At 51.8% G+C, this 24,789-nt stretch overlaps 1 protein-coding gene across 1 annotated transcript in view; it reads right to left on the bottom strand.

Annotated features, from left to right (window-relative positions):
* The window catches only part of CBFA2T2 (CBFA2/RUNX1 partner transcriptional co-repressor 2), a 34,362-nt gene extending 13,505 nt beyond the window's left edge, over positions 1-20,857 (bottom strand). The window contains exons 1-2 of the mRNA XM_042883602.1: positions 20,679-20,857; positions 260-403 (exon numbers count right to left, since the gene is read on the bottom strand). Of these exons, the coding sequence (XP_042739536.1) occupies positions 260-403; positions 20,679-20,787 (253 nt within the window). The 5' untranslated portion in view covers positions 20,788-20,857. The remainder of the gene's footprint in view (positions 1-259; positions 404-20,678) is intronic.
* Between the last annotated feature and the right edge of the window lie 3,932 nt (positions 20,858-24,789).

The following is a 24,789-nucleotide window of genomic DNA, read 5'->3' as shown; positions in this document are numbered from 1 at the left end:
AAATCACATCTGCACCTGCATGGAGACGGACTTGGAGAGACTGTGACAACACTGGGACAAAGCAGGAACGGGCAGGGTTGTACAGACCCCATGGTACGTCCTACATAAGCAGAAGGAAAGCCCCAGCCCTCGCTCCCAGCTGCGCAGCTCTGTGCTGGCCAGCAGCCTGGCAAACAGGGAGCCCTGCCAGATGCTGGCACAAGCAGAGCTCCTCGTTGCCGGGCCAGTCCCTGGGCAAAGCGATTTAGTGGGGGCTTACGTGCAGCTGGGGTGAAGGAGACGGGCCGAGGGCCGCCAGGGTTGACGGGGGGCAGTGGCGGCATATTGGGAGGAGAGGACCTGGTCTGTATCTTCACTTCCACGGGCGAGCCGGGCATCACTGGCACCCTCTTCTCACCAGCAACTGTACAAAGAGAACATGGACACGTTACCAACAATCCTCACAGGGATTGCCCTGCCGAGCACAAGAAGCACAGAACTGCAAAGGCTTTCCCTCCATTAAAACTGCGGAGGGATACCGAAACCACAACAAGCCGCTCTTATTTTAACTATAATAAAATAACAGCACTAATGTAACACTGCCAAACACGACTCACACACACCTGGCCATGCTTTCACACCACGTGTCTCTCACTGGCACACTGCTGCACGGCCACAGCACTCACACCAGTAACAGCTGGAGGAGCACTGCTATGTGCGCAGGAGCTGCCCTGGCTTGGTGCAGAGCCCTGGTACCCCCTTGCCCCTTGTCCTCAGCTCCTAGCTTTGGGCACCAGAACATGGCCACACGTCCATCTTGATTCCTCTTCTTCCCCTCCTCCACTGTGTACTTACACAACTGGATTTTGCCACGGAGAGAAACTGAGCCTGAAACAAATCTTAAAGGTCTTTTTTTTTTCTGTTCTCCTAAAGCATTCCTTGGGCACGCCACACGCAGCATGGAAGCACCAGCAAAGAAAGCAGGACTAACCTGGTTAAACTGCAGAGGGGGAAGAAGAGCCACAGATTTGATTCCCTAGAATATAACCAGCTAGCGCTGTGCTACCAAATGAGAAAGAAGTTATCCACAAGGAGGGTGGTGAGGCACTGGGACAGGGTGCCCTGGGAGGTGGTGGGTGCCCTGTCCCTGGTGACACCAAGGTCAGGCTGGACTGGGCTCTGAGCACCTGATGGAGCTGTGGGTGTCTCTGTTCACAGGGGTATGGGACTATGTTTAAAGATCCCTTCCACCTCAAACCATTCTACAGTTCTATGAAAGCCAAGACTGGAGGAGCCAGCACCTCACCTTCGGATGTGCTCCAACAGACAGCAAGGACCAGGCAGGGCTGATAAGCGTAAAGCTTCCTGCTAAACTCCTGGGGCCTCTAAAACCCAGATAAAACCCATCCTTCTGAAACTCAGTTTTAGCCTAACCACATCCATTTCATGAGAACCAGGCCTGCAAAACAGGCTGTGAGCGAGGATGCGAGCCAGCCCCTGGCTGACCAGGACTGAAAACCAGACAGCCTTTGTCCCATGTAGACACTGCCTTCCCCACCCCCTCCTTGCACATTTCACTATTTAGAAATATTTACCGGCTCACCAATGGCAACACAGCCGTGCTGCCTCCAGAGGCACAGGAGATGCTGCAGGTCCCAGCACAGCTGGAATCGTGGCTGAGAGCTGAACACCAGCGCAGCTCCCTGGGTCACATTGCACCAAGGCCCATCCTTGCTGATGGCTGAATGCCCCAAGCATCAAGCAGGACACCTGCCTGCCCTGGGACACTGATGGATTTTCCATCAGCAAGGCTGGTTCCAGCCCAGGTGCTGAGTGCTCCCATGCAGCTCTTCTCGAAATGCTTACAAATGTTGCGTCTGTTTTTCCAGCAGTGCCTGCAGCACACGGACTGAGCACATTTATGGCACATTGCTCTTAACATTGCTGCCAACTGACCCGACCTGGGGATGACACAGTGACCCAGGAACAGCGATTTGAATCACAGAGGGGCTGCAGCACTGCGGTCCCATGGGGGGCTCCTCCATAGACATGGAAGCATTGGGACATCACACAGGAGGATGATTCACCAGAAGCAGAGAAAAACCTGAGCATGGAGACACTGTTTTAAGCCCAGCTCGGTGCAGGAATGCCACATCCTCAGGAAGCTGATGGGGCAGATCCTGCAGCGCTTGGAGTCACGGCTTTCAGATGCTGCAGAGCTCCTGCCTGGAGCGGGACAGCTATGGCACACAGTCTGTGCAGTGTGCCCATGTGGGGCGGGCGCCTGCCCCAAGAGCCCACACTCAGTGATTCCCCTTACAGAAGCCTTCTGACTACTGTGTTTAGTGCAAAGAGAGTGTTGCTATGATAGGTAACCTCAGAAGAATGGCTAACATTTGCTTGCGCTGTAAACTGTATATAGAAGCTGCTTTAGTAATCTCTCCCTGCTTGTGAGTTCAAGAAAAGGCACGGGTGAAAAGAGCCACAAGCCAGGGAGCATCCCAACCCCTCTGGAACTCACATTAATAATACTAAATGCCTTCAGTAATCAGAGAACAAAGTAACAAAAAGAAAGAAAAATACTGCAAGGTGAGAAGAGGGCACTGCCTCCCTGTACAGCCAGGCAAGGGCTGTGGGGCAGCTCGGGGGGACAGGCAATGCCCCACACCTCTCCCCACTGCAATTTTGCTGCACAGATCCACACAAAGCCAAAGCCCTGAGCTGGCTGCAATGCTGAGCCACGAGCACAGGGAGCAAAGAGCACAGGGAGAGAGCAACAGCACTGAGACAGCACACAGCACGTGGACGCTTCATACACATTTCTGTGATAATATTTATACGTGCACAACTTAACACCATACCACAAGCCCTACGCACAAGCACAGGCAATATCTGTAGGCTGTTAAGCCCTGCTGTCAGCTGCAGACGGCAAAGCCTTTCCTGCTCCTTGATGGAAAGCAGATCTGAGCCTGTGGCTGAGGAAACACAGCGTGGATGGGGGCAGACCCAGGTGCTGTTGATGCAGGTGTGGGATGCCCTTGGCTAGGGCTCAGGATGAAGGAGGAACCTGCTGCACCCGGGCTGACAACAGCTGCACAGAGCCCTGCTGCTTCCTCACAGCTCCGTTCACTGGGCTCAGGCACTCCAGCTTAGCAGGCTGTAGCTTTCCGAGAAGTCAAAACAGGGAACACATTGGAAGGAGTGAGGGAAAAGCATGCTGAGCATGGCACAGCACTGCACGGCTGGCTGTAATGCACGCATCAGGATGTGCTTTTTGCTTTTGCAGGTGGCAGGGTGGAGAGAGCCGTGTCACAAGAAGACTGTATCAAGGCTTTGGCCACTCAAGGTTGGAGGTGAGGTCTGTGAGTTTAGCCAGTTGGTGTCTTTTGAACAACAGTTCAGAGTCAGAAGAATAAAAGTAGGTGACAGTTTCAGACAGAGAGAAGAGGTTTAATTGAAGTAAGCACCTTCAACTTCCACGTAGTACACATGAAAGTGTGCACAAATATATCACAGAACAGACAAGACTGAAGCAGCCACTCCTCGAGGCTCAGAGCCCAAGCTGCCACACCAGCAGCGTGCTGGGCATATGGGCACAGATCACAGCACATGGCACGGCCCACCCCTGGGTGCCCAGCAGTGCCAGGAGACAAACCACGCTCTGCAGGCACCACTGCTTCCTCTGACCTGAGCCTCATATGTAACACAGTCACAGAGCTCCAGCCGCTCAGCCAGACAAAGCCTTCCTAGAAGCAGAGGCTGAGCAACCCCACTGAAATGGGAATCAAATCACAGCTTTAAGATAAAGCAAAGCCTGTCCAGGTGCCAAAAGAGACCATCTGAAAGAGCAAAGCAAAGGACTCCGGTGCCACAGGGCAGCAGAACCCTCGCCACAGCCTAGGAGAGCTGCTTCAACACAACCCTATACATTACCCTGGAGAAAAGGCCCCAGAGCTCTGTCCTGCTTCAGGCACCACGCTCACACCGTGCTGCAGCTGGCTCTGCAGCTCCTGACAGGCAATCTGCATGCAAAGAGAAGCAGCACCCGTGTAACCTGACCTGCTCAAGTAAATAGGGTGAAGTGAAATATGGCTCGCCACCTCCCAGCTTTGCTGAATGTTTATTTTGAATAACATGCTTATCTGCTCCAACTGCTCACCATCTGTTTCCAGTCTCCACCAAGCTAATATTTTTCACATTTAGGCACCGAGAAATGGGAAGAATTACATTTAAATTTTATTAACATCTTCCCTCTGCTCTGAGGTCGCCATTCCCTCCCCTCGCCAGCTCTGAGCCATCTGCAGAGCACCTCTGCAGCTCCAAGAGCTGCATGGAGCTGCCTGCATGCAGCTTCCAGCAGCTCACTGCAGCTCCAGCACCGCTTCCAGGCAGTTCCCAACCCTCAGAACTAAACCAAGGAAGGACCCACCAGCGTACCTTGTTGCAGCACTGTGGCATCAGGAAGCGATGGAGGAGGAAGGCAGGAAGCCTCTGGGATGGGGCAGCTGGCAGCAGCCCAAGGAAACACGGGGATGGGGTACTCAGTCCTCCTTAGGGGGTGACAGAGAGCTCTGAAGTCAGCTTTCACCCCGTGTTGCTGGGTGTATGGCACAGCCAAGCTGCGACCTGCAGGCCGTGGTGGGAGGGAAGGACGGCGCCTCGTGCAGAGCCCCGCGGCACTGCGAGCTGCTGAGCCTGGGACCGGAGCTTCGTACATCAAAAATAAACGCGTGCATCTCCTCTGCCATCTCCTCCTCTCCCACACACAGCTGCTTCGCTTTAAATCGCAATTCGGTGCAGTGCTCAGATAGAGAAACTTGAAAGAGCAAAGTATGTTATCATTTGCAACCAGTCCAGAAAGCAGTTAATAAGGGAAATAAGATTAATAATTGATTCCTGACGGCAGACTGCAGATCGCCATCTGCTTTGCCCTTCGGTGCTCTCCATAACACCCTATCAGTGCTCCCACACCGCAGCCCATTCTGGGCTCTCCTGGTTCCCCTCCTCTCGTCCCCACTCAGCACCGACCCACTGAAACAACCCAAAATATCTCCGTGCAGAGGTCTGCTTTCAGAACCTATTCCATAGCTGCTGCTTTCAGCTGGAGTCCCCTCTGGAAAAGCACCAGCCCATGGGACAGGGCGACAACAGCACTGTGTGCACATACCCTGCACAACACTGCGAGGAGCCCAGTGGGGAAAAGAGTTCTCCGAATGGACCAGACAAAGCAGGGTTTAAAGACGAAGCTCTGCTACGATCTGCTAAGGTTTAAAGCAGAAAAACTTTGTTATGAAAAATCCCATATGTTACATAGAACAACTCAGCACTGCAATTTCGGGAGTGGGAATCTTTTTTTTTTTCTTCCTGCTGCAAAGCAGATAAAGGTGTGACTTCCATACCTGGAAATGCTGACCCAAAAGGCAGAAAACTAGCTGCAGCAACTTCTAGAGGTGTTTTCTACTTTCACAGAGGCTTTGAGACTCTTCTTTACACACACCTCGGCCTGCTCCACAGCTCCTGCCCTCCAGATGGAACACATCAGCCCAGCCCCATCTCGGTGCCCTCCTCTGTCATGGGAAAATGCCATCACAGCCCAAGGAGCTGTGTTTAATTGGCATCCTCTTATTGCTAATCAGCTGTGAGGGGCTCTCTGCAGCTCCTAATGGTCAACAGAAGTGCACTCACTGATTTAAAGGGGCTTCGGAGCAGAGAATGAGGAGATGCTGCTGCTGAGCACCCACTGCCCATGTGTCCCACAGGCAGCTTTCTGCTCAGCCCTGCAGCCTCTGCACAGCAGTCTGTTTGTTGCTGGCAGCAGAAATAAACCCCAACTGGTCTGTCCTGAGCTCCCAGGCTGCCGACCCCTCCTCTCCCCTACCTGGTGTTCAGTTCCCCAGCTCTTGGTTTGGGAGAAAAAAAAATCAAGCTGTGGAAGAGGAGGTGATTTTCCACCATCCAGTTCTGCACAGAACGCAGCAGATGTTGACAAAGCCGCTGTTTCTAGGTCAGTGCAGCCCGCTGCATTACAGGCTCACCAGCCCTGTCCTCACCAGCTGAGGAGCAGCCACATGGGGAGCTCCCTTGGAGGAGCGCCTCCAGCAGAGCCCGCTCCTCTTCTCAGTGTGTTTTGACCTCCAACACCTGCAGATGTGCTGCTTCGTGTGAACCAGATCAGGGTCAAAGCACCACGGCACGTGTCCCCATCACAAGGCATGGAGCAAAGCAGCAGCTGGCCCATGTGTCAGCACAACACAAGCTGCTCGGGGTGCTGTGCCTGTGTAGGAAATCCCCGTGCCCAGCCTTCTGCTCCTGGTTGTAAACTGCTAGGGAAAGCCCCTTCTGACTTCCAGCATGCCACAGAGACCTCGCTCATCGCCAGCAGGGCTTCAGAGATCAAAGCTGGAGGTTCACAGCTGCCCCTCCAAGTGCAGACTGAACGAGGGGTATCCAGGGCCCCCTGCAGCCCCGGCCCCACACTGCAGGGGTTGCAAAGGGCATGGCTGTGGGGTCTGTGTTCCTGAGAGACCAGAAACAGTGAGGGAAGGGCAAGAGGCAAACACGAGTCCTGATGAGGAGGAACACCCGTCTCCAGCCTCATGTTTTACCCGAGCATCCCTGAGATCAGATGGCACCTTCACAACAGCACAATTTTCCATCACCATGCTTTCCATACGTGCCTCTTCCGTAAGCTGGGGAGTTCTCAGCCCTGTTCTCCTCCGCCTGAACAAAGAGGCACGTACAGACACCTACAGAAATGTACACCCACATATGGCAGGGTCAGCTCAGAGCACCTGGGAAGTGAATCCAACAGAAGGTAAAGGAGAGCAGCCTGAAAGGGGTTAAGAGGAGAAAAAATTCTCATTTCAAATAAGAAAATAGATTCAAACCCATCACAAACTTAGTCGTCCAGTAAGCAAAGATTTAAGGATTTTAAGCCTCATTATTAAAGGTGTACAGGAGGACGGTTTAAGTTAGGAGCTTCAAAACCATGGTTTAGGATCTCATCCTTCTTCCCTTTCTCCCTCTCCATAGCCCTGCTGCTCAGTGACCTGCTTCCCATCATCACAAACCAATTTAGACAACAGCCAGCACAGAGCAGACCTGGGCTCCCTGCATCGCAGTGCCGCTGGATGAACAAGAAGCACGGCCGCCAGCACTGCACACTGGGACTGAGCGGCTCCACCTCACAAACCAACCAGCAAAAACCCTCAAAGCAAATCCCCACATTTATTTTAAAGTGCTGTTTTCCTTCCTTCTACAGTCACAGGGAAGGCTGTGACACAGTGCCTATAAATGTCCTCTAACGATACAGCAGGCAGAGCCCCATCTGTGCCTGGGCACAGGTGAGACTTCTCACTACGTGTAAGTGCACCTGCCTTCCAATTACACTCACCAGCCCATTAGGCAAATGAGATCGCATCTGAGAGGATATCTGGAAAGTCAAGAAACAGGCCCTGAAGTAAGACATGCTTTATAACCCGTGTGAGCTGAGCTGGGCCTCGGAATGCAGGGCATATTGGGCTGTGCTCGGTGTTCTCTGGGTTCCTGCTGCAGTGCTCAGTGCTGGTGGAGTTCTGAGCATGCGGAGCTCAAGCCAAGGATATCTGTGTGCCCTGCACGCTCACTCCTGAAAAATATGGCCACTTCTGCAGGGCCCTCATCATTGCCAGGTTCTGCCTTGCAGTGGGAAAACAGATCATTTCCATCTATCCAAAACAGACCACGATATCACTGGCCCAAAACAATTTAGACCGCTGCTGGGTTTCTCCCTGCAACTTGGGGAACAGCACTGAGCTCCAGGACCGTGCCAGCACCCAGGGACACACAGCAGCAGGATGGGCTCACAGCAATGTGTGGTGCCACTGAGGGCACAGGGAACAAACTGCCCTGCTCAGGTGATTTGAGGAATCCATCTGCCTGCACGGACTTTTTTTTTTTCTTTCCCTCCTGTGAGTTTATGCAGAACAGAGACAACCTAGCTCAGCTCCCAGCATCCAGATGGCACTTGCAAACCTTGTCTGTGTATCAAATGTTGTTTTTTAGATCAAGTGTCCCTGGTTGACAACACAGAACTTGGAGATGCTATCTTTAGAGAGGCTCTTCTGCAAAGAAGCACCCTTGGAGCACACGTTGCAGGGATATGCTAACATGGCAGCTCTCAGCAGGCACACACGGGTCTGTCTGGGGGCTCAGGTACCCCGGAAAGAACAGAGCATGGCTGAAGCTGAAGGGTAACCCAGCCCCAGCTAACAACAAGCCCTGCAGGAGCGATCCATCAGTAAGACTGCAGAGAAAGGTTAACATCCAGCACTGCAGGATGTGCGCATGGCAAAGTCCACTTGCACGCAGGAATGATGCTTACCAAATCCCTACCAATGGAGCTGGAGCAGCTGAACACAGGCAGCAAGTTCTGAGATTTCATTCCTTCTTTCCCCCTGGAGGTTTGGAGACTCCTACCCCGCTCTGCTCCTCACCTCAACACAAAGGTCCAATAACAGACCAACAACAACAGACTGACTTCCTCCCAGTCTTTATTTCTTCCTCCAGCTTTCATGCATGAATGAAAGCACAAGCAAAGTAACCGCTTTTAAATACTCCATTCACAAAGAGCAGAACTCCAAAACTTTCAGTTTTATATATTTCTGAAACAGTAATGGTAGCTTCAGTAAGTAGCTGTAATCCTTGCTAGAGCAGTATCAGCCTACCCCTAACATTCAGTTGCTTTCCAGTCTCCTCAGCTCCAAGATCATTAAAGCAATTGTCACCTGCATGGGAAAACGCACCAAACCCAGCTATGTCCTGCACACTGCCATGAGCAGCACGGACATGGGGAGAACACAAAGGGGTGTGCAGGAGCAAGGAAGGTCCTGGCTCAGCTCAACCCCTGCTCCAAAGGTGACACCGACAGTGCAAAGGGCTGAAGTGACCCCTCCTACCTGCTGCTGAAAAGAACATTTCAGAGCAGCGACATCAGGTAAAGCAGCAGCTTCTGAAAAAGAAAGTGATCCAGGAGGCAGCTCCTTCCATATTGCAGGCGCTCACAGTAAACACCATATGGCCTGCTAATTTAATTAGGGAGAAGAAACCCCCGAAGTTTGAGATTTGACTTTGAAGGGTTTAAAACAAGTCTGAGGAGAATTGCTCAGCATACCACATGAGGTTGCTGTCCTGCTCCAGCTGTCCTGCAAAGCCCTCACCTGGCACTCACCTGCAGGCAGGAGCCATAGAAGTGCCCAACCTACAGCCTTGCCCCACATTGCTGGGTCAGCAGAACTAAAAGGATTTCTCTGCTCTTAGCACATCTTCCAGCGAGCACATGAGGGAAATGAGCTTTCTCTTCTCTGACATGGGACAAAAAGCAAGTCCGGAGCCATGAGCATCCCAAGCATCCCAACAGTGTTCTGCCACTGCTGGGGTGGTATTCTAAGGACTGGTGTAATCTGGAGGGAAAAAAAAAAAAAGTGGAGAAGTAAAATAGGACCTCCTTCTTGCTCCAATTTGGACAATTCACAGCTCTCAGCATCCAAGGTCTTTTCAGAACCAAGACTGGGACTCATTCCCGCTGGGCACAAATCTATGGGAGTACATCATCCCTTCAACAAGCTGCTGGGCCAGCAGCCCCCAGCATAAACCCCATCCATTGCAGCTCTGCAAACTCCTTCTGGGAGACCAGAAGTGCATCCTATGGGAAACCCATTAGCACTCCACAGAAGTGCACAGCCCAGCCTCTCTCCAGAGTCACCAAACTGGGCCACTTGTGTCATTAGGGCAGGAGGGCATGAGAGATGCTGTACCCGATGGCTCCAACACAACAGATCCAGCTGTGCTCACCCATCTCTGCCTGTCCCACAGCAGTTCAGGGCTCATGGGCTGCTTCTTGGGGTGAGCTCCCAACCTTCCCCTTGCAGCGGTTGCTCCACAGGAACAAATCTGTCCCTGAATCACAAGATGGCAGTGAGAGGCACAGCCCCACAGTGCTCTGTGCTGCTGTATTGGTGACAAACTCAGGAGAGACCTGGGGTTTGGCTGCAGCCTGCTGCCCTCTTATGAACCATGCTGGGAGAAGGCCACGCAGCTCCCAGCACTCTGCAACCTCTATTTGCACAGTTTTCCTCCGGCTCCTCTCCAGAAATGAATTAACCACCAACCTGTTCCTTTTTTGTTTTTCTTCCCCTCCTCAACCCATCTTGGTCTGCTTGTCTGCTTAACAGCAGTGGCACACCAGTGTGCCAGGAAAACGACTTTCCCAATTTTCAGGTTAACAATAAAAAACCCCAACAAACATCCAAAGAGCAGCAGACTCCTTCCTGTGAGCAAGGAACCTCCTTCTCAGGACACCGCAAAGATTTAATTTACTGCCAACTGCCCTCTGGCTATTTTACATTTATGGGATGGGGGTGAGGAAAGGAAGGAGGTAGGAGAGGGCATAATTAGCTCTGCTTGTAAAACGGTCATCGCGGCGGTGATGGTGGCTGGGACGAAGAGCCCATCGGGGGCTTAATAGATTTCAGGGCATTGTTCTGTGGGAGCGCTGAAGTGTGCGCGGGGTGGGGGGAATGAAAAAAAAAAAGGAAAAAAAAAAAAAAAATCAATGAGTGGATCCTACTTCTTGCCACAACCCCATATGGAAGTAATCAAGCACGAGGGTGGCAGCTGGGGCCAATAACAGTCACCTGCAGTTGAGGGACATGGGGGTTTCGGATGGGTTTTTAATGCTAATTTCCATGGGAAACAATGCGGGAGCGCGCGGGGCGCAGCCGCCGAGAGCAGTGAATGGCCCCGATGGGAACAATGGCTGCACCTGGTGCTGCAGCACGGCCGGCACGCGGCACCGCACATCTGTTCCGCCCCGCACACACAGCGCGCAGCAACAGGTCGGGCTGCCGGGCCGCAGCCAGCACTGCACACCTCGTCCTGCCCCTCTGGGGAGAGCTCAGCGTGGGGCTGCACCGATACGGCCGTGCTGGTTTGGTTTTCCAGGTCCTTTGGAAGGGATGGCTGCGGGTGCTGCAAGGGAGGCTTGCTCCTCACCAGCAGGGAGCCCAGGGAGCTCATCCGCAAACCTCCAGCTCCGTTGTATTTTACACTGAACAAAGCCAATCAAAGCCACGATATTATACTTTAAAATGCTTTGAGACCTCTGAAATTGCCACTGTCCTCGTGCATGTCTGTGGCTGACACACAAACTAATGGGAAGGCCAAAGTCTGGTGACAGAAAGTCATATCAGGCTCAGGGGCTGAGCTCAAGCCTCCATACTGCGCCACAGCAATGAGAGCAGCACCTCCTGCTCCCAAATTGAGGTCTGTGCTGCTCCCATCTCCAGCTGTTCCCAGGATGCCACCTGAATTAAGGCTCCACTGCAGAAAAGTTTCAGGGCTCCTGGAAAGCTGCAGCACTGCTACCCCAGGGACCACGCTGCATCTGAGCCCATCTCACAGTGAGCTGCTAACAGCAGCCCTGCACAGGAGGACTCAGGGCCATGAAGGGAAGCTTGCAACATCATGGTACTGGTAAGTCAGCTCTTCTTTTACGGGGAACAAACCCAAGCAGCAACAGATTATGACCAGCTCAAGTTCAGATGTAAGACATCAGCCAATGCTGCCTTAAACCTCTTACGCACAAGTCCTCAAAATGACTCCATCCAGCTATATCCTATAAATATTGTACACACACATCTTGGTTCTTTTTCCTCCAAACCCTGAAAAATTAGAGCCAAACAAGCAGAGGCCCCTAGCTGCTCCATCCCAAAGGACCTTTGGTTCTGCTAGCTTCATAAACTGCTGCCCACCCAGACAGGACAGCCTGCAGAGATCACAGGGTGCAGGACCCCACACAACAGCACCACTGTGGCCTTTTCACTACTGGATGGAGTTTCTGCTCTTTCCTTGGGGCAGTCTCTGCGTAACATACTTCTCAGATTAAAAATTTATTCTGCTTGCTTTTAGCAAGCCTCCTGCCCCCACAACCCTTCAGACCCTCTGCTCACTGCGCTCTCCTTGTGGTCATTCTTTGCCCAACCTGACTGTGCTTTGTCCTCTTCACCCGGCTTCCCACCCAGGGTCCCTGGGCTGCAGGGTTTGCTGGCTGCTAGAGTTGGGGTAGCTCTGGGCACCTGGCAGAGGATCTACAACTGTTCTGATGAAGCCTCAGTAGTCCCAAAGTCAGAACACCATTTCCATATAAAACTCAAAACCAGAGTCTAGAGCACAGCTCTGAAAACATCTGCACTCAGAGATGCCACACACGTACTATAACCAGCCACCAAGCTCCAAGACATCCCCATCCCAACCACCATGCTCAGCTCCTCACACACCCTTAAATCCGTCCCTTCATTTTACCTTCTACAGAACCCACAAAGGAAAAGTTTTCCCTGGGACTTGAGCAAGAACCTGAGGCTTTAGGTTGCTCAATGGCCAATTGCACCGCCCTGATGCTAGCAAAACTTCCGCCTGCTCCTAAGTCCCTGGAGCAGCTGCTCCTGCAGCCAGCAGCGTGTTCACGTGCTGGGCAAACCCCCATGCAGGCAGGGCTTCAGGCCTGGAGCACAGGGTGCTGCCCCTGGGCACTGCATAGCCTTGTCAGAGCTTTTCTGCTCCTATTTCCTCCTTTGTGCTGCTGTGCTGTGAGGCGCCCAGCTCGCATAGCTGCTGTCTGCTGGCTCTCCTGGGGACACCGAGCAGACTCAGAATCGTATTTAAAAAACCAACAACAAAACTGCATCCCAGCCCTTTGCAAACTCCAAGAGAAAGCAAAAACTGGGGTGGGAATGCAGCGTGCCCTGGAGGGGTGCTCCCAGCCGGCTGCTGCACAGGAGCGGCTGCAACTGCTGAACTTTCCCAAAACCAAGGGGAAAGGGCAGGTTTGGAAGAGGAGGTATGTCAAATTGCAATGGAGTAAAGCAGGAGCTGAGATGCAGCAGCTGCAGCCCAGCAGTGGAAGCGTCAGGCCAGGGAGGTGCGCTCCTGTGCCACATCGATCCACAGATTTACATGCTGGGAGCATCGGCTGCTGCGCGAGGAGCGCGGAGACAAAAAGGAGCATTCTGACACAATGCAGAGAAAGGCGAAAACGCAGGGAAGTGAGGAGGGCTGGGGGCTGACGGAACAAATCTGCCTCTGCAGATTTCCCCCAGCATCAAAATTTGCATGCACAAATGAGAGAGAGACGAGGCACAGCAGAAAAACGCATTTTGCTAAAGCACACAAAAACCTCCCTGGCTCTGCATTTCCCCAGAAAGCACCAATCCCAACCCTCCGCTCAGGAAAAATAAAAGGGGAGAAAAAAAAGAAATCAAACTGAAACCACTCCACGGCAACACAGAGCGAACCCCCCCGCAGCTCTCCCCTGGCTCCATGTTATTTCAGCTGCAGGATCCCTGCGTCCATGCAAGTTTCTCCCCCTCCCGCCGCCAGCACACGGGCTCGGGGTGCTCCCCAGCACCTCAAGCCCCCCAGCATGGCACCATGAGCCCCTGCGGCTCCTTCCGAAGCAGCCGGCTTACCCTACGCGGCGAGGTTAGCGCAATCCAGCTGCTGTTGAATACACCTCGTTTCGTTGCAATATAAATAAAAAGGCTCTTCCTCCACCGCTCTTAATCTGGGAGCGCAGGCTGAGCCCAGCCTTCCTTCTCCTTTCATTAGCTGGACATGTGTCAGGTCCCTCACATCTGCGATTTCTCACTGCCTGGAGCCGCCTGTCCGGTTCCAGGGAAACACAGATGGCTCCCAGATGGGGAGGTCCCGCCGAGCCGCCCGGCTCCCACCTCGCAGCGCCCGCTCCTGCCCGCGCCGCGCTGCCGGGCGCCTCGCCAGCTGCCAGCACCGCCCCGCACGGGACGTGGCGCGGGTCTGTGGCACCGCGCAGGGACACCCACTCCTCCGTATGCAACGCTGAGCCCCCGGCATCGGGCAGGGCCCCGCGAGCTGGGAAGCAAGTCTCTTGTAAATCATGGCCGGGAGGAGCCTTTGCCTTTTTCAGATTGGGGTGAGCTGGGGAATAAAGTCGCCCATCGGTTTCCTGATGGTTCGTTCCCCCGCGCGCAGCAAGCTCTCGTGTGCGCTCCCCTGCGAGACCCCGCCATGGAGTCTGCGAGGCGGCATGTGGGAGCAATTAGGGGCAGCAGTGAGATAACAAGAGACCGATGTTGCGAGGGTACCAAATGAGGGCTGGAAAATTCAAAGGAAGAGCAATTAAATGTGTAACATATTAGCTGGGATCGAAGAGGAAGTGTTAAAGCAAAATGTAAATCCTAAATGTTTTATAGGTGGAGTGAAGCCCACGAGGGCTGCAGGCATGTGAGGGAAAGCTGCTGGACATCCCTCTGCAGGACCATGCTGTGCCCTAATGCAGGACCGGTGGCCCTGCCACCCACACATAGCCCCTTCCCCACGAGCAGCAGCAGCACACTGCCGGCAGCACAGCTGCCCACATCCCACCCGAGGAGCAGAAGCGATGTTGGAATTTTGCTTGCAGAAATATCCCGCTCTGCAGCCTGGGCACTGGAGCACACAGGTGGATGCGAAGTGCTCAGGAGGAACTCACCACAGCAGGCTGTGTTTTGCAGGTTCAGGTTGTGATGTAATCCTTATGAAGTGTTTGCAGGCAGTTTTAGCTCTTCCTCCACCAGCCAGACTTCTATGTACCTTGCTAGGACAGCACAAGAGCTGCCACTGCCCAGTGCAAGGGATTCTCATTTCCCAAAACCAGAAATGACACAAGTTGAACCCTGCACTCTGTTGGTGCACAGGTGGTGGGTATTTACTCGCTCACAAACACAAGAACACCTCTTGTCAGGGTCTTTCCACTTGCACCCCCATACTGCTGCCATCCTCCTGGACCCCTGCAGCTTGGTGGCCCTGCAGAGCTACAACCCAGGACATCACCAAAGCACTCCAGCTCAGCGTTCTGGCTTGCCAGGGCTCTGACACTTGCAATGAAGGTTGTGCAAAATACCAAAGCTCTCAGTATTTCATATGCCAAGATGGAAAAACCTCTGTCTAACCTCTCAGTTAGACAGACAACAAAGCAAGACAAAAAGCAAGCAGGTCCACGAGCACCAGGATTCATAAAACTGATCTCCACGGTCCCAACACCCAACAATTTGGTGCCTTGCAGCATCATTCTGCAGCTCCACAAGGTACAAGGTCACACAGCAGCTTTGCCCATCAGGACTGGCTCCAGGCAGAGGGAAGCAGCCCCAACGCTGATGGCACTGAGCATCAGGCACCGCAGCTCCTGCTCTGTCCTGCGGCACAGATCCTACCCAGGAACTCCAAGATTGCTGCAGGAGCACAGGGGAGGAGGAGGATGCGGATGCTGCAGCCAAACTGCAGTGATGGGTCTCTGGGGCAACACCATCAGAGAAAGCCCTCTTAGAAAGCAGGCAGTGTTCTGGGGCTAATTGAAGCAGGTTAACTGACACCCCCTACGCCCTTCTTTAATCTTATTTTAATGCAAGGACCTCAGTGTAGACACTGGACTAAACAAGAGCATGACGATGTCCAGGTAGGAATTGCTGCTTGCTGCCACACCTGCACCAGCCCTCAAGTCACATTAACAAGAGATGGGGGAACCTGGGTGCCACAATGAGCTCACACTGTGCTGAGCCTCCTGCCAGCACTCCTCGCAAAGCGAGCAAGGGAAGATGAGAACCGTTGAGAAGCCCTGAGCCACAGCACCTACTGCCCTCGAGCAGCTCACCTGTGTAACCACAGGCAGCCTGCCCTCTGAAAGCACATCACACCAACCTTCCAAAGCCCAGATCCCTATGTCCATGGACAGCACAATGGAAAGAGCAAGGCCAGCCAGCAGCAGGATGGAAATTGCTTTCCCCGACTCACCACATCTATCTGCTGCTGCTTTCTTCTCACGGCAATGTTCCATGGAAAGAACGATGCAAACAAAATATGAACAGTGGGAGCTATTGATACCTGCTGCTCAGTGTGGTTTCTGAGGAAAGTGGGGAAATCTGAAGAATTTTTCCAGTTTGCAGTGGAATTTGCATGCCCATCACAGCCCATTCCCACAGAGCACAGGGGACCTGAACTTCTTCATTTCCCTTCAGTGCCACTGTATTTCAGAACCACTGATGCTTTACTTTCTTGCCCACCATGCTCTTACCTTGGAAAGAAGCTCAGCATGCACTCATGGCAGCCCGGGAAACCTCTGCAGTTCTGGGCTGATCACTTTCCATTGCACAGAAAATAAATCCAAGCACACCAAGGTGGCCAAAGCCATCTATCAAGCTAAATGGAAACTGTAAATTCATGCTAACTGGAATCTGATGGAAACCAATTGGGAACCTCCTCCTCCCCTAGACCTGGGTTTGGCAGAGAGTCTGATGTCTCATCACCTCCTTTGTGCCTCCCTCAGAGGCTGCACCCCTCCCAGATTTATCACATTTAACAAATATCTTCTTTTTAATACCTCCATCAAGTTAGCACACAGCAGATTATGTTAACAAGCTTAATTAGTCAAGTAAAGCTAATCATATTGCCTCATACACGTGTAGGATTCAGCATTTGTATCATTTCAACATTACCCAGAGTAATGCATGCACCAAAGGCTGGCTTTAAATGAATGAGCTGAATTTACACCCAGAACAACTATGATGAAACACTGAGGGAACACCAGTGGAAGCAAAGGTTCACCAATTAGGCACAACCTCACCAAGTTCCTGCAGCCTCACTTATGGCTGCTGACTGATGGCAGGGGGAGGAAGGGAAAAGGACTCTGGCAAAGGCAGCCTTGCTCCTCTGACCACATACACGAAGGAAACGCTCAGGGGGTGATGTCCCATCCAAAATAATGGGGGAGACTGGTTCCTAAACCAAAAACCCATGCTACGATTAGAAATCCCAGTCCGCAGTTGTCATGGGTATTAAAACCAAACGTGGAAATATGGAAAAAATGAGTAAGCCCATTTGAATAGTGTAAAACCCAGCCTGCAGAGGATTAAGTCCAGTTCAACAGCTCTGCAGCTTGACAATATTTTCCAAAGAGCAAGGTCAAAAGGTATGAAATCAATAGCAGCCCTGTTGGATGGCTGAGGTTTGTCACAAGGCACACACCCACCCCTCCAAGGGCAGCTTTGGTGACAGTGGCTGCTGGGCAGCCACGCAGGGACCAGCAGGAGGGCCTGCAAGCCAAGCAAGCACATGGGAACACACCTCAAAGCAACACAATGTGTGCTTTTGCTCTCATCCCAGGAAGGGCAGCATTTACAATCAAAACCAAACAGACTGTGGCAGACCCCAAGCCCTTCCCCATGGTTGGGCCATTAAGCAGCAACTCGCTTCCTGCCCTCCTACCATCCGTTTTCCCCTTCCAGGACAATGTTCTCACCCTGGGAACTCCTTTTCTTTCACCTCACACCACTTTCACAGAACCTTTCCTCCTTCACCGCGCATTTCCCTCCCCTGTGCCCCTGGTCAGCACAGCTGCAGGTACTTTGCAGGCAGCTGCACATGGCACATGCACTCCTTGTGCTACCACACGTCCCGTAACACAGCACCTCCATGCCATGCTGCTGCCCACAAGGCTTACAAAAATATCCTCCATTCTGTTGTGCTCCTTTTTTCCAGCAAAGCCCCTGACTGAGGGCTGCAGGCCGGACTCTCCAGCTGGTGCCGGAGCTCTGCTGGTTTGCAGTGTTAGCGCTGAGCAGAGCTCCCTCCCTTCCCCCCCACCAAACAACCCAAACCACATGGTTTAAACGGCAACTTCCCTTCTGGTTTTGTCGATTTTTAATTTTTTTTTTTCTTCAACATTTTCCTTCCCAACGCCTGTACTTGTCAGCTCCTCTTCAGCTGTCAGCCGGCCCACAAGGGTGGATGGAGGGGGAAAACACAAAAGCCAGTCCCAGCCCAGCACTCTGTGCCTGGCTGACATCCTGAGCTTCCTCTGCTGGCTCCAGGCAGGCTGATGTGGACACTGCTGGGAGCGATCCGTGCAGGACAGTGCTGTGCTCCCCTCCTGCCCGCTGCTGAGTGCTGACCGTGGGAAGGTGTGCAGGGCCTCGGCAGGGAGCTGCAGCCAGAGGAGGCAGGAGGAGAGAGGTTGGATCATGGCTGTGCCCCAGGGAGGCTCATTAAGAGAGCTCAGCCTGCATCCGGAACCTCCTCCTCCTCACCTTTCATCCTGCTGGATGCTCCTTGCTCTCATTCCTTCTATTCACATTTTGGTGCCCTGTAGCCATTCCTCCTTCCTTTCCAGATCCTCTTCTCCTTCCCACTCCATGCTTTCAATCTCCTTTTTGGCCTTATTCCTGCTCCACAACCTGCCTTCACCATCTCCCTGGCACCCACATGCCCCATGGACAGCCCAGCAGTGTCACACAACACCTGTGCCCAACCACTCCTGCTAGCTGCAGCAGCCCAGCAATGCACCAACCAAAAACCAAGAGGCATGAGGAGCTGGGACAATGTCTGCCTGCACTGCTATTTGCCTTGGCATCAAGAGGTGCACAAAATGCAGAAGAGCAAGATGTTAAGTGCAGAAGGTGAAAACCACCAGCTGAAGTGCTTTATGGCACCCAGCACATCTCCCCTTGCAGGCAGGAACAAAAGCAGGGCTAAGCGACACCAGTGGTAACATGCAAAGCCGAACAGCTGCTAGTTTGGCTTGTGCATCACCCTAAAACATCCCCTTTGGATGTGGGAGGGTTAACTCCCTGCCAAAGATCAGCTCTGTGGTAGGAGAAATGAAACAAGAAAACAAGTGAGGAAACACCATTCTAGAATCATTAAGGTTTTGGGACTCTCCAACTGGCTTCTATTAGGATTGCATCCATATTTGGGCGCCTGGAGGAAGGAAAAATAAAACAAGACCGATTTGCAGAGGCACAAAGCCACACACAGGATCCTTGATTTGCCTTTGCTGCCTGCAGGAGTTTGGTGCACAGCCCTAGGAGGTCCAGGAAGGGTGATTGAGGACCTGAAGTTCTATTCCCTTCATTTTTGTTACAAGCAAAGCCTACTTGCAGACTCACAGCAGCAGGAAGTTCATGTTTACAAGTTTTCAAGAAAAAAAGAAAAAAGTCCAGCATTCCTGTCCTCTGTAATCCAGTGGTGAGACTCAGCTCACGTGGGAGCCCCCAGCCCAGGGCTGCATAGAGCTCTGCCTGTCTGAAATACCCAGCCCCAGAGATACAGCTATGGAATAGCCAAGGGCAGAAGGAAAACAGTAATTCAGCAGCTCAGTGGAAAATACACACTGAGATACTGTAACCATGCCTGGGAAAAAGCTTTTAGCATCATGGGTTCACACTCTGAAGAATCTTAAGAGGGTGGAAATCTATATTCAGGTACTAGCATAAGGCCTTCTCCTCGTGCTCCCTGCTATGTCCTCCCTTACGGATACCAAAAGACCACAATCCTCTCGCAGAATTAAGGCACAAAGCAGGGAGACCCCAGGCAGCCTGCATTCCACCAGGATGCCAGAGCCACATTCACATCGCTGCATGTTTATTTAGGCCATGTTGTACAGTTTAGTAAATACTACAGAGCGCCTAGGGGAAATCCTGATTTCCTGCACACATATTGGTCCCAGGGAAAGTTTCAATCTTGACAAATGGCTGCTTTCCAACAGAAAAATGATTCAATCAGAAGATTCTTCACCAGATTTATAAAACAAACTCGTTCAACAAAATGAGTGCAGATCATTGCAGCAAAATATGGTGCAACAATCAGAAAGACCAACGAGGTAGAACAGCGATACAGAAGGCATAAAGACAAAGGGACTAGTGCAATAGAAAGGTGTTGCAAAGAGAAAGTAAAGGTGCTCACCTGCCTCTGAACATCTAATCGCAGAGAAACCTGCACAAGGGAGGATCTCCAACCTCCAACCAAGAAATCCTTCCTTGGTGGCAGTCAGCCCTTCAATGAGGTCTAAGAGAGGTGCAGCCAGGCTTCACCTCTTCTGGTCCCGCAGTTCAATTGCACCTGTGCTCCCAGGGCTAGCCGGGTCCTTTCCCCAGGTGCTCAATCAGTGGCTCAGGCCATAACTCAACAGTTACCAACACACACAGCCAGCTTCTCCCAAAGAAGCAACAGAACAGGCGAGCAGAGCACACAACTCATCCACCTTGGAAACAAGCAGGATTCAATGTGTGCTTGCCAAAGAGCAGCACTAAGCGTAGCACATGTGCACCCAAAGCCCTGTGTGGGGCTGCCCATCAAAAATGTAGTGTCCACCCCACCTCCCACAGACAGCCACACTTCCAGTACAGCAGTAACAAGATTCCCAGCTAGATGAGAGGGATGGAGATGAGATCAGCACACACAGTTAGCGAAGCCTGTTCCTCCATCCGCAGAGCTCTGCTGGCTGCGCAATGCCTGCCCCACCAAGCCAGCAATACGCACAGAAACACTTCAGACAATTCAAAGAGAGGGGTTTTCAACAGCCTCACAGGAACAGTTGAGTGTTACTTTGAGAACCACATGAACGGAGGCAGAGGTGCACAGCACAGGGCTGCAGTCTGTTAATTCACACAGGGAAGAGACTGAGAGTTATCTTCAGTCCAGAACTGGCTGACACTCGATGTGAAATTTGAACAGCTATCAAAATCTTCATTTTGTACACCACAAGTTAAAAAAAAACAAACCAAAAACCAACATACATTGCAATACACCTCCTAATTTAAACAACAGCAATAAAACCTTGGAGTAAGAGGAGTAAGAGATGAAAAAGACACACTCACCAGCAATGCTGCTATGAAGCAAGGTTAGGTGCAAAGGCACGCATTCTTGAAATAGTTGATTTGATTTGGCTGCAGTGCTACCCAGGAAAAACCAACAGTTCAGGCACATACTTACTTCCTCTTCATTTCATTAATCCACCCCAGCCCACGCTGTCACCACACAGTGTGTATTGCAGGCACTTTGCCTCCAGGCCGCTCTGCCCAGGTGAAGCAGCACATCATTCCTCTTTTCTTAACTTTTCCCAGCTGTGTTTTGCTGACTATCCCCAGCAACTCCACCTGTTCCTGCAGATGGAGCAGCTGCAGCTAAAGGCAAACACCTGGTCCTGCTGCAGCAGGGGTTCAGGGTTACAGCAGCTCCTACCCGGCTTGTGTCAGTGCTCGGCACAATATGCTGCTCCTACAGAACCAAGGCCACCTAAAACCCCGTGTGCTGATTTTTGCACTGAGCAAGGTTATTAGCATACAGTCAGCTTCTGCAGACTACTTGCCTTTCACAGCCAGTGGGACACAGAGCTGAGCAGCAGAATGGCCCTGCTGCAGCTCACTGCCACGGGTCTTGGCTGGGATCATGCCTCATGGCTGCACTGCCCACCTGCACCCAGCTCCCACCCTTCTGCCAGTCCCAGTGCCATGATAAACACATCTGGGTTAAGACCAGGAGGTGGGGGTCGGCTTCTGCTCCCAGGTAGCAGTGACAGGACAAGATGGAATGGCCTCAAGTTCTGCCAGGGGAGGTTAAGGTCAAATATTAGGAAAAATTTCTTCTCAGAAAGAGCAGCGATGCAGTGGCACAACTGCCCAGGGAGGTGGTGCAGTCACTGTCCCTGGAGGTGATACAAAATGTGGAGATGTGGCACTGAGGACTGTGGTCATTGGGCATGGCGGAAGGGTTAGGGTTGGACTTGATGATCTGAGAGGTATTTCCCAACTTAATGTGTCTATGATTCCAAGATGCAACCACAGAGAGTAGAGCGGCATGCTTACAAAACCAAGCAAACCCATTGCCCAGCAGGTTCCAAGTGTCTGGGTGTAACAGCATGGTGAAAGAAGTTACCTGGTCCTTAGCCCTGATTTTTTGAGGAATTGAACCTAATCCAGAATCACAGTCCATCTGACTTAATCCAAAATACAATCCAGCTGATTTAGTCCATCAAGGAAGAAGGTCCACCAGATTTAATCTATTTTGGAAGAATGAAAATAACTTGAGCAAAAATTAAATTCTGCACAGACGAAGCTGACAGATTCAGGGATTAGTTCAAGAAAGCCCAGGGATCAACTTAGATAAGAAAGATCCTTCAGCAAATTAAACTGTTTTCCTGACTGCTCACCTCAGAAAAAGGACAAAACTCCAGACTTCCCAACTCAGCAGCACAGGGACAGGACCTGGGAGCAGCACGGAGTGCTGGGGCTGCCACTCACACCTCCAAGGCTCTCCAAAGTCTTCCTGGACCAAGCCCAACAGGGCCAACATCAGTGCAAACCCTTTGCAGGTGCCAGTCCGTGTTGCTGTTCCTCCTCACCTGTGTCTCAGCACAGCCCCACGGCCAGAAGCTGGCTGTGAAAACGGAGTGCTCCCACTTGCTTGACCCATGCAGAATGGGTAACCCCAGAGGGATAATCCTGCTTTAAGAAGGGAACAATGGGACCTTTGATGAAGCATACAAATTTTATAAAAGCCCCACTAAAACATTCCTTTGTCTCTGGTAATGGATGATGGACCTCTAAAATGAGTGTTGCATGTGCCTGCCTTAAGCTGTGTAACGTAATACAAGGCAGGCAGAGCAGGCTTCTCTTTCTTGTATTGCAAGACACCATAAAATCCATAACAATGCTGAAGGCAAGTTTCCCATGCCTACACATATCTGTGTGCTGCCTCTGCCACAGTGCGCAGCTCGAAGGAGCTCGTGGCCAACCCATCCAGCCCCATCCCGCAGGGCAAGGCCCCTCTATGTGCCACAAATGGGCCTGGGGACAGCGCGAAACCTGCAGCTGCTTTCATGCTGAGGCGACAGGGACTGGGCTGCAGCACAAGGCGATCCTCACTCCTGCTATTAGTCAGCCTCTGTGAAACTGAGAACCAGTGCCAGGATTTGCATTAAAAAAAACCAACAAAAACAGTATCTGAAAACAATTCATTACAACCTAGGTGCAGAAAGCCACTTTATGCTCACCGTACAAAAATCCTCAAACACTTACTTGTTCTCTGACTTCGTGGTACCTCGGTCCAGCAGCACAGAAGGGACATTTCAGCACTTTGTTTCACCCTTCAGTGTAAACACACACACAGCGCTGAGGAAAAGCAGCAACGCTGTGACCTGACACAACCACCGTGCTGGGGATCATCCCCACGCCGTATCAGTGACTGGAATTACCAGGGCTTTGCCAGCAGCTCAGTGAGATGGAAACTCACACTCCCGCTGCCAGGATATGTTTGCCGGGATATAAACTATTTGGATGCCTGGAATATTTTGCCTCAGCGTTATAAAACAGGTGCAGATAGGTGCATCTCCATCCACAGAGCAGCTGCTCTGGGAAGCACAGCCACATGGAGCTCACCATCCATAGCAGAGCTGTGCTTTGCACTGCCCTCGCTCTGATCTCTGGCTCGACCCCACACTGGAGGGACGGTCAGCACAGAGTTGGTCACCACACATCTTCGGGGCTCTGTGCAGGACCAGCCCTGTCCCGGCCTTCAGTTCATTGCAGTGTGCTGCAAGCCCCCCTGCCCAGGCTGCCTGCACCCAGCTCTGTGGCCTCAGCTGTCAGCCCGGTGCAGCTGGTGCCCAGGCAACATCAACAGCATTGGCAAGGGTGGAGGAGAGGCAGGGATGTGACACGCACAGCATGCAGGAGCAGCGACGAAGCCCACAGGCCTTGTTTTTGCAAGCATGTTTTACCATAAAAACAGAAGTAATTTTATTCTCATAACTTTATAGCTAACTTAACTCTTTTAATTAGAGGTATGGGGCTCAAGGGAAACTGCTATAATTACTGAATGGAAAATAAAATCTGATGAAATGGCAGCTGCAGTAGCTGAAGACTTAACATTTAAATAAAACTGAGATCAGGCAAATCAAGAAACTTGTACAAACCGCCCGTGTTCTGATACTCACGTACCCACACACACACAAAAAGATGTTTTAGAATAAAGCAATTTTCTTTTTCCTCTTTCGAAACACCTTTGAAAAAGCAGTACTACAAAAGAAAAGAAATTTGTTCAGTAAGATAAGTGCAAGCAAGAAGAAAAAGGAAGGAGACATGCCTGTGAACATCTTTGATTCAAAGAGCACCCCAGCACACAACCAGCACAAGGCAACGCAGGTGCTGCTCTGTGCAGGGGCAGGGAAGGCAGCGCAGGGTGTTGTGGCTGCTGCCTCTACGGGCTGAGCTGAGACACCTAGCCTTCTCCACTCTGCTCCTCTCTTGCTCACAGAAGACTCCCAGCTTTGCCCTGCATGTGTGTTTTGCCTCTGTCACATGAGCTGCCCTCCTGGTACAGCATCCAGGCTGGTCCTTCAATATCAGGGGAACCTGCGAAAGAGAGGGCACTGCGCCTGTAAGCATTCTCTGCTCATCTTTTCAGTTCCAGCACTGAGCTGTAACACAACTGTTATCTGCTCCCTTAGTGCCTCCACTTCTCCTTTTGGCAATGCAGAATCCACAAACGCAAACCAAAGAGCAGAGCTCAATGCTGTGATCACTGCACTGTACAAACCCCTGTAAAATAAATATTTAAAACGTTTGAATGAGCCCTGGGTTAGCAAGAGGGCTAGCATGGAAAGCCAAGAGATTAAACTGACAGGATTTGTGTCCACCATTGGACCTTGTCTCACTTTCAGCCAGATTTAGCTGCTGGAAACACAAATGTACTGAGAGTTCCCAGATAGGACCAAAACATAAACAGCATTTCAAGCATGAAGCTGGGAAGATTTTTGCAGGCTTGCGTTCATCCTCAAATAAGATCAGAAAGGCATGGAGGAAAACTTGAAAAAATTGTCCTGTCAAGCAACGAGAACCACAAACCATTCCCTGCTGCATGGGAAATCAGCATGTGTTCAGAGCCAGGAGTAGCACCATTAACCTATAGACTATGCTAGAGCAATGCGAG

This window comes from Lagopus leucura, unplaced genomic scaffold (genome assembly GCF_019238085.1).
Source record: "Lagopus leucura isolate 7727_CA_CO unplaced genomic scaffold, USGS_WTPT01 Super-Scaffold_100039, whole genome shotgun sequence".
In the NCBI taxonomy this organism is placed as follows: Eukaryota; Metazoa; Chordata; class Aves; order Galliformes; family Phasianidae; genus Lagopus; species Lagopus leucura.
The sequence above is the reverse complement of the archived record's forward strand: the minus strand, read 5'-3'. Positions and strand labels throughout refer to the sequence as shown.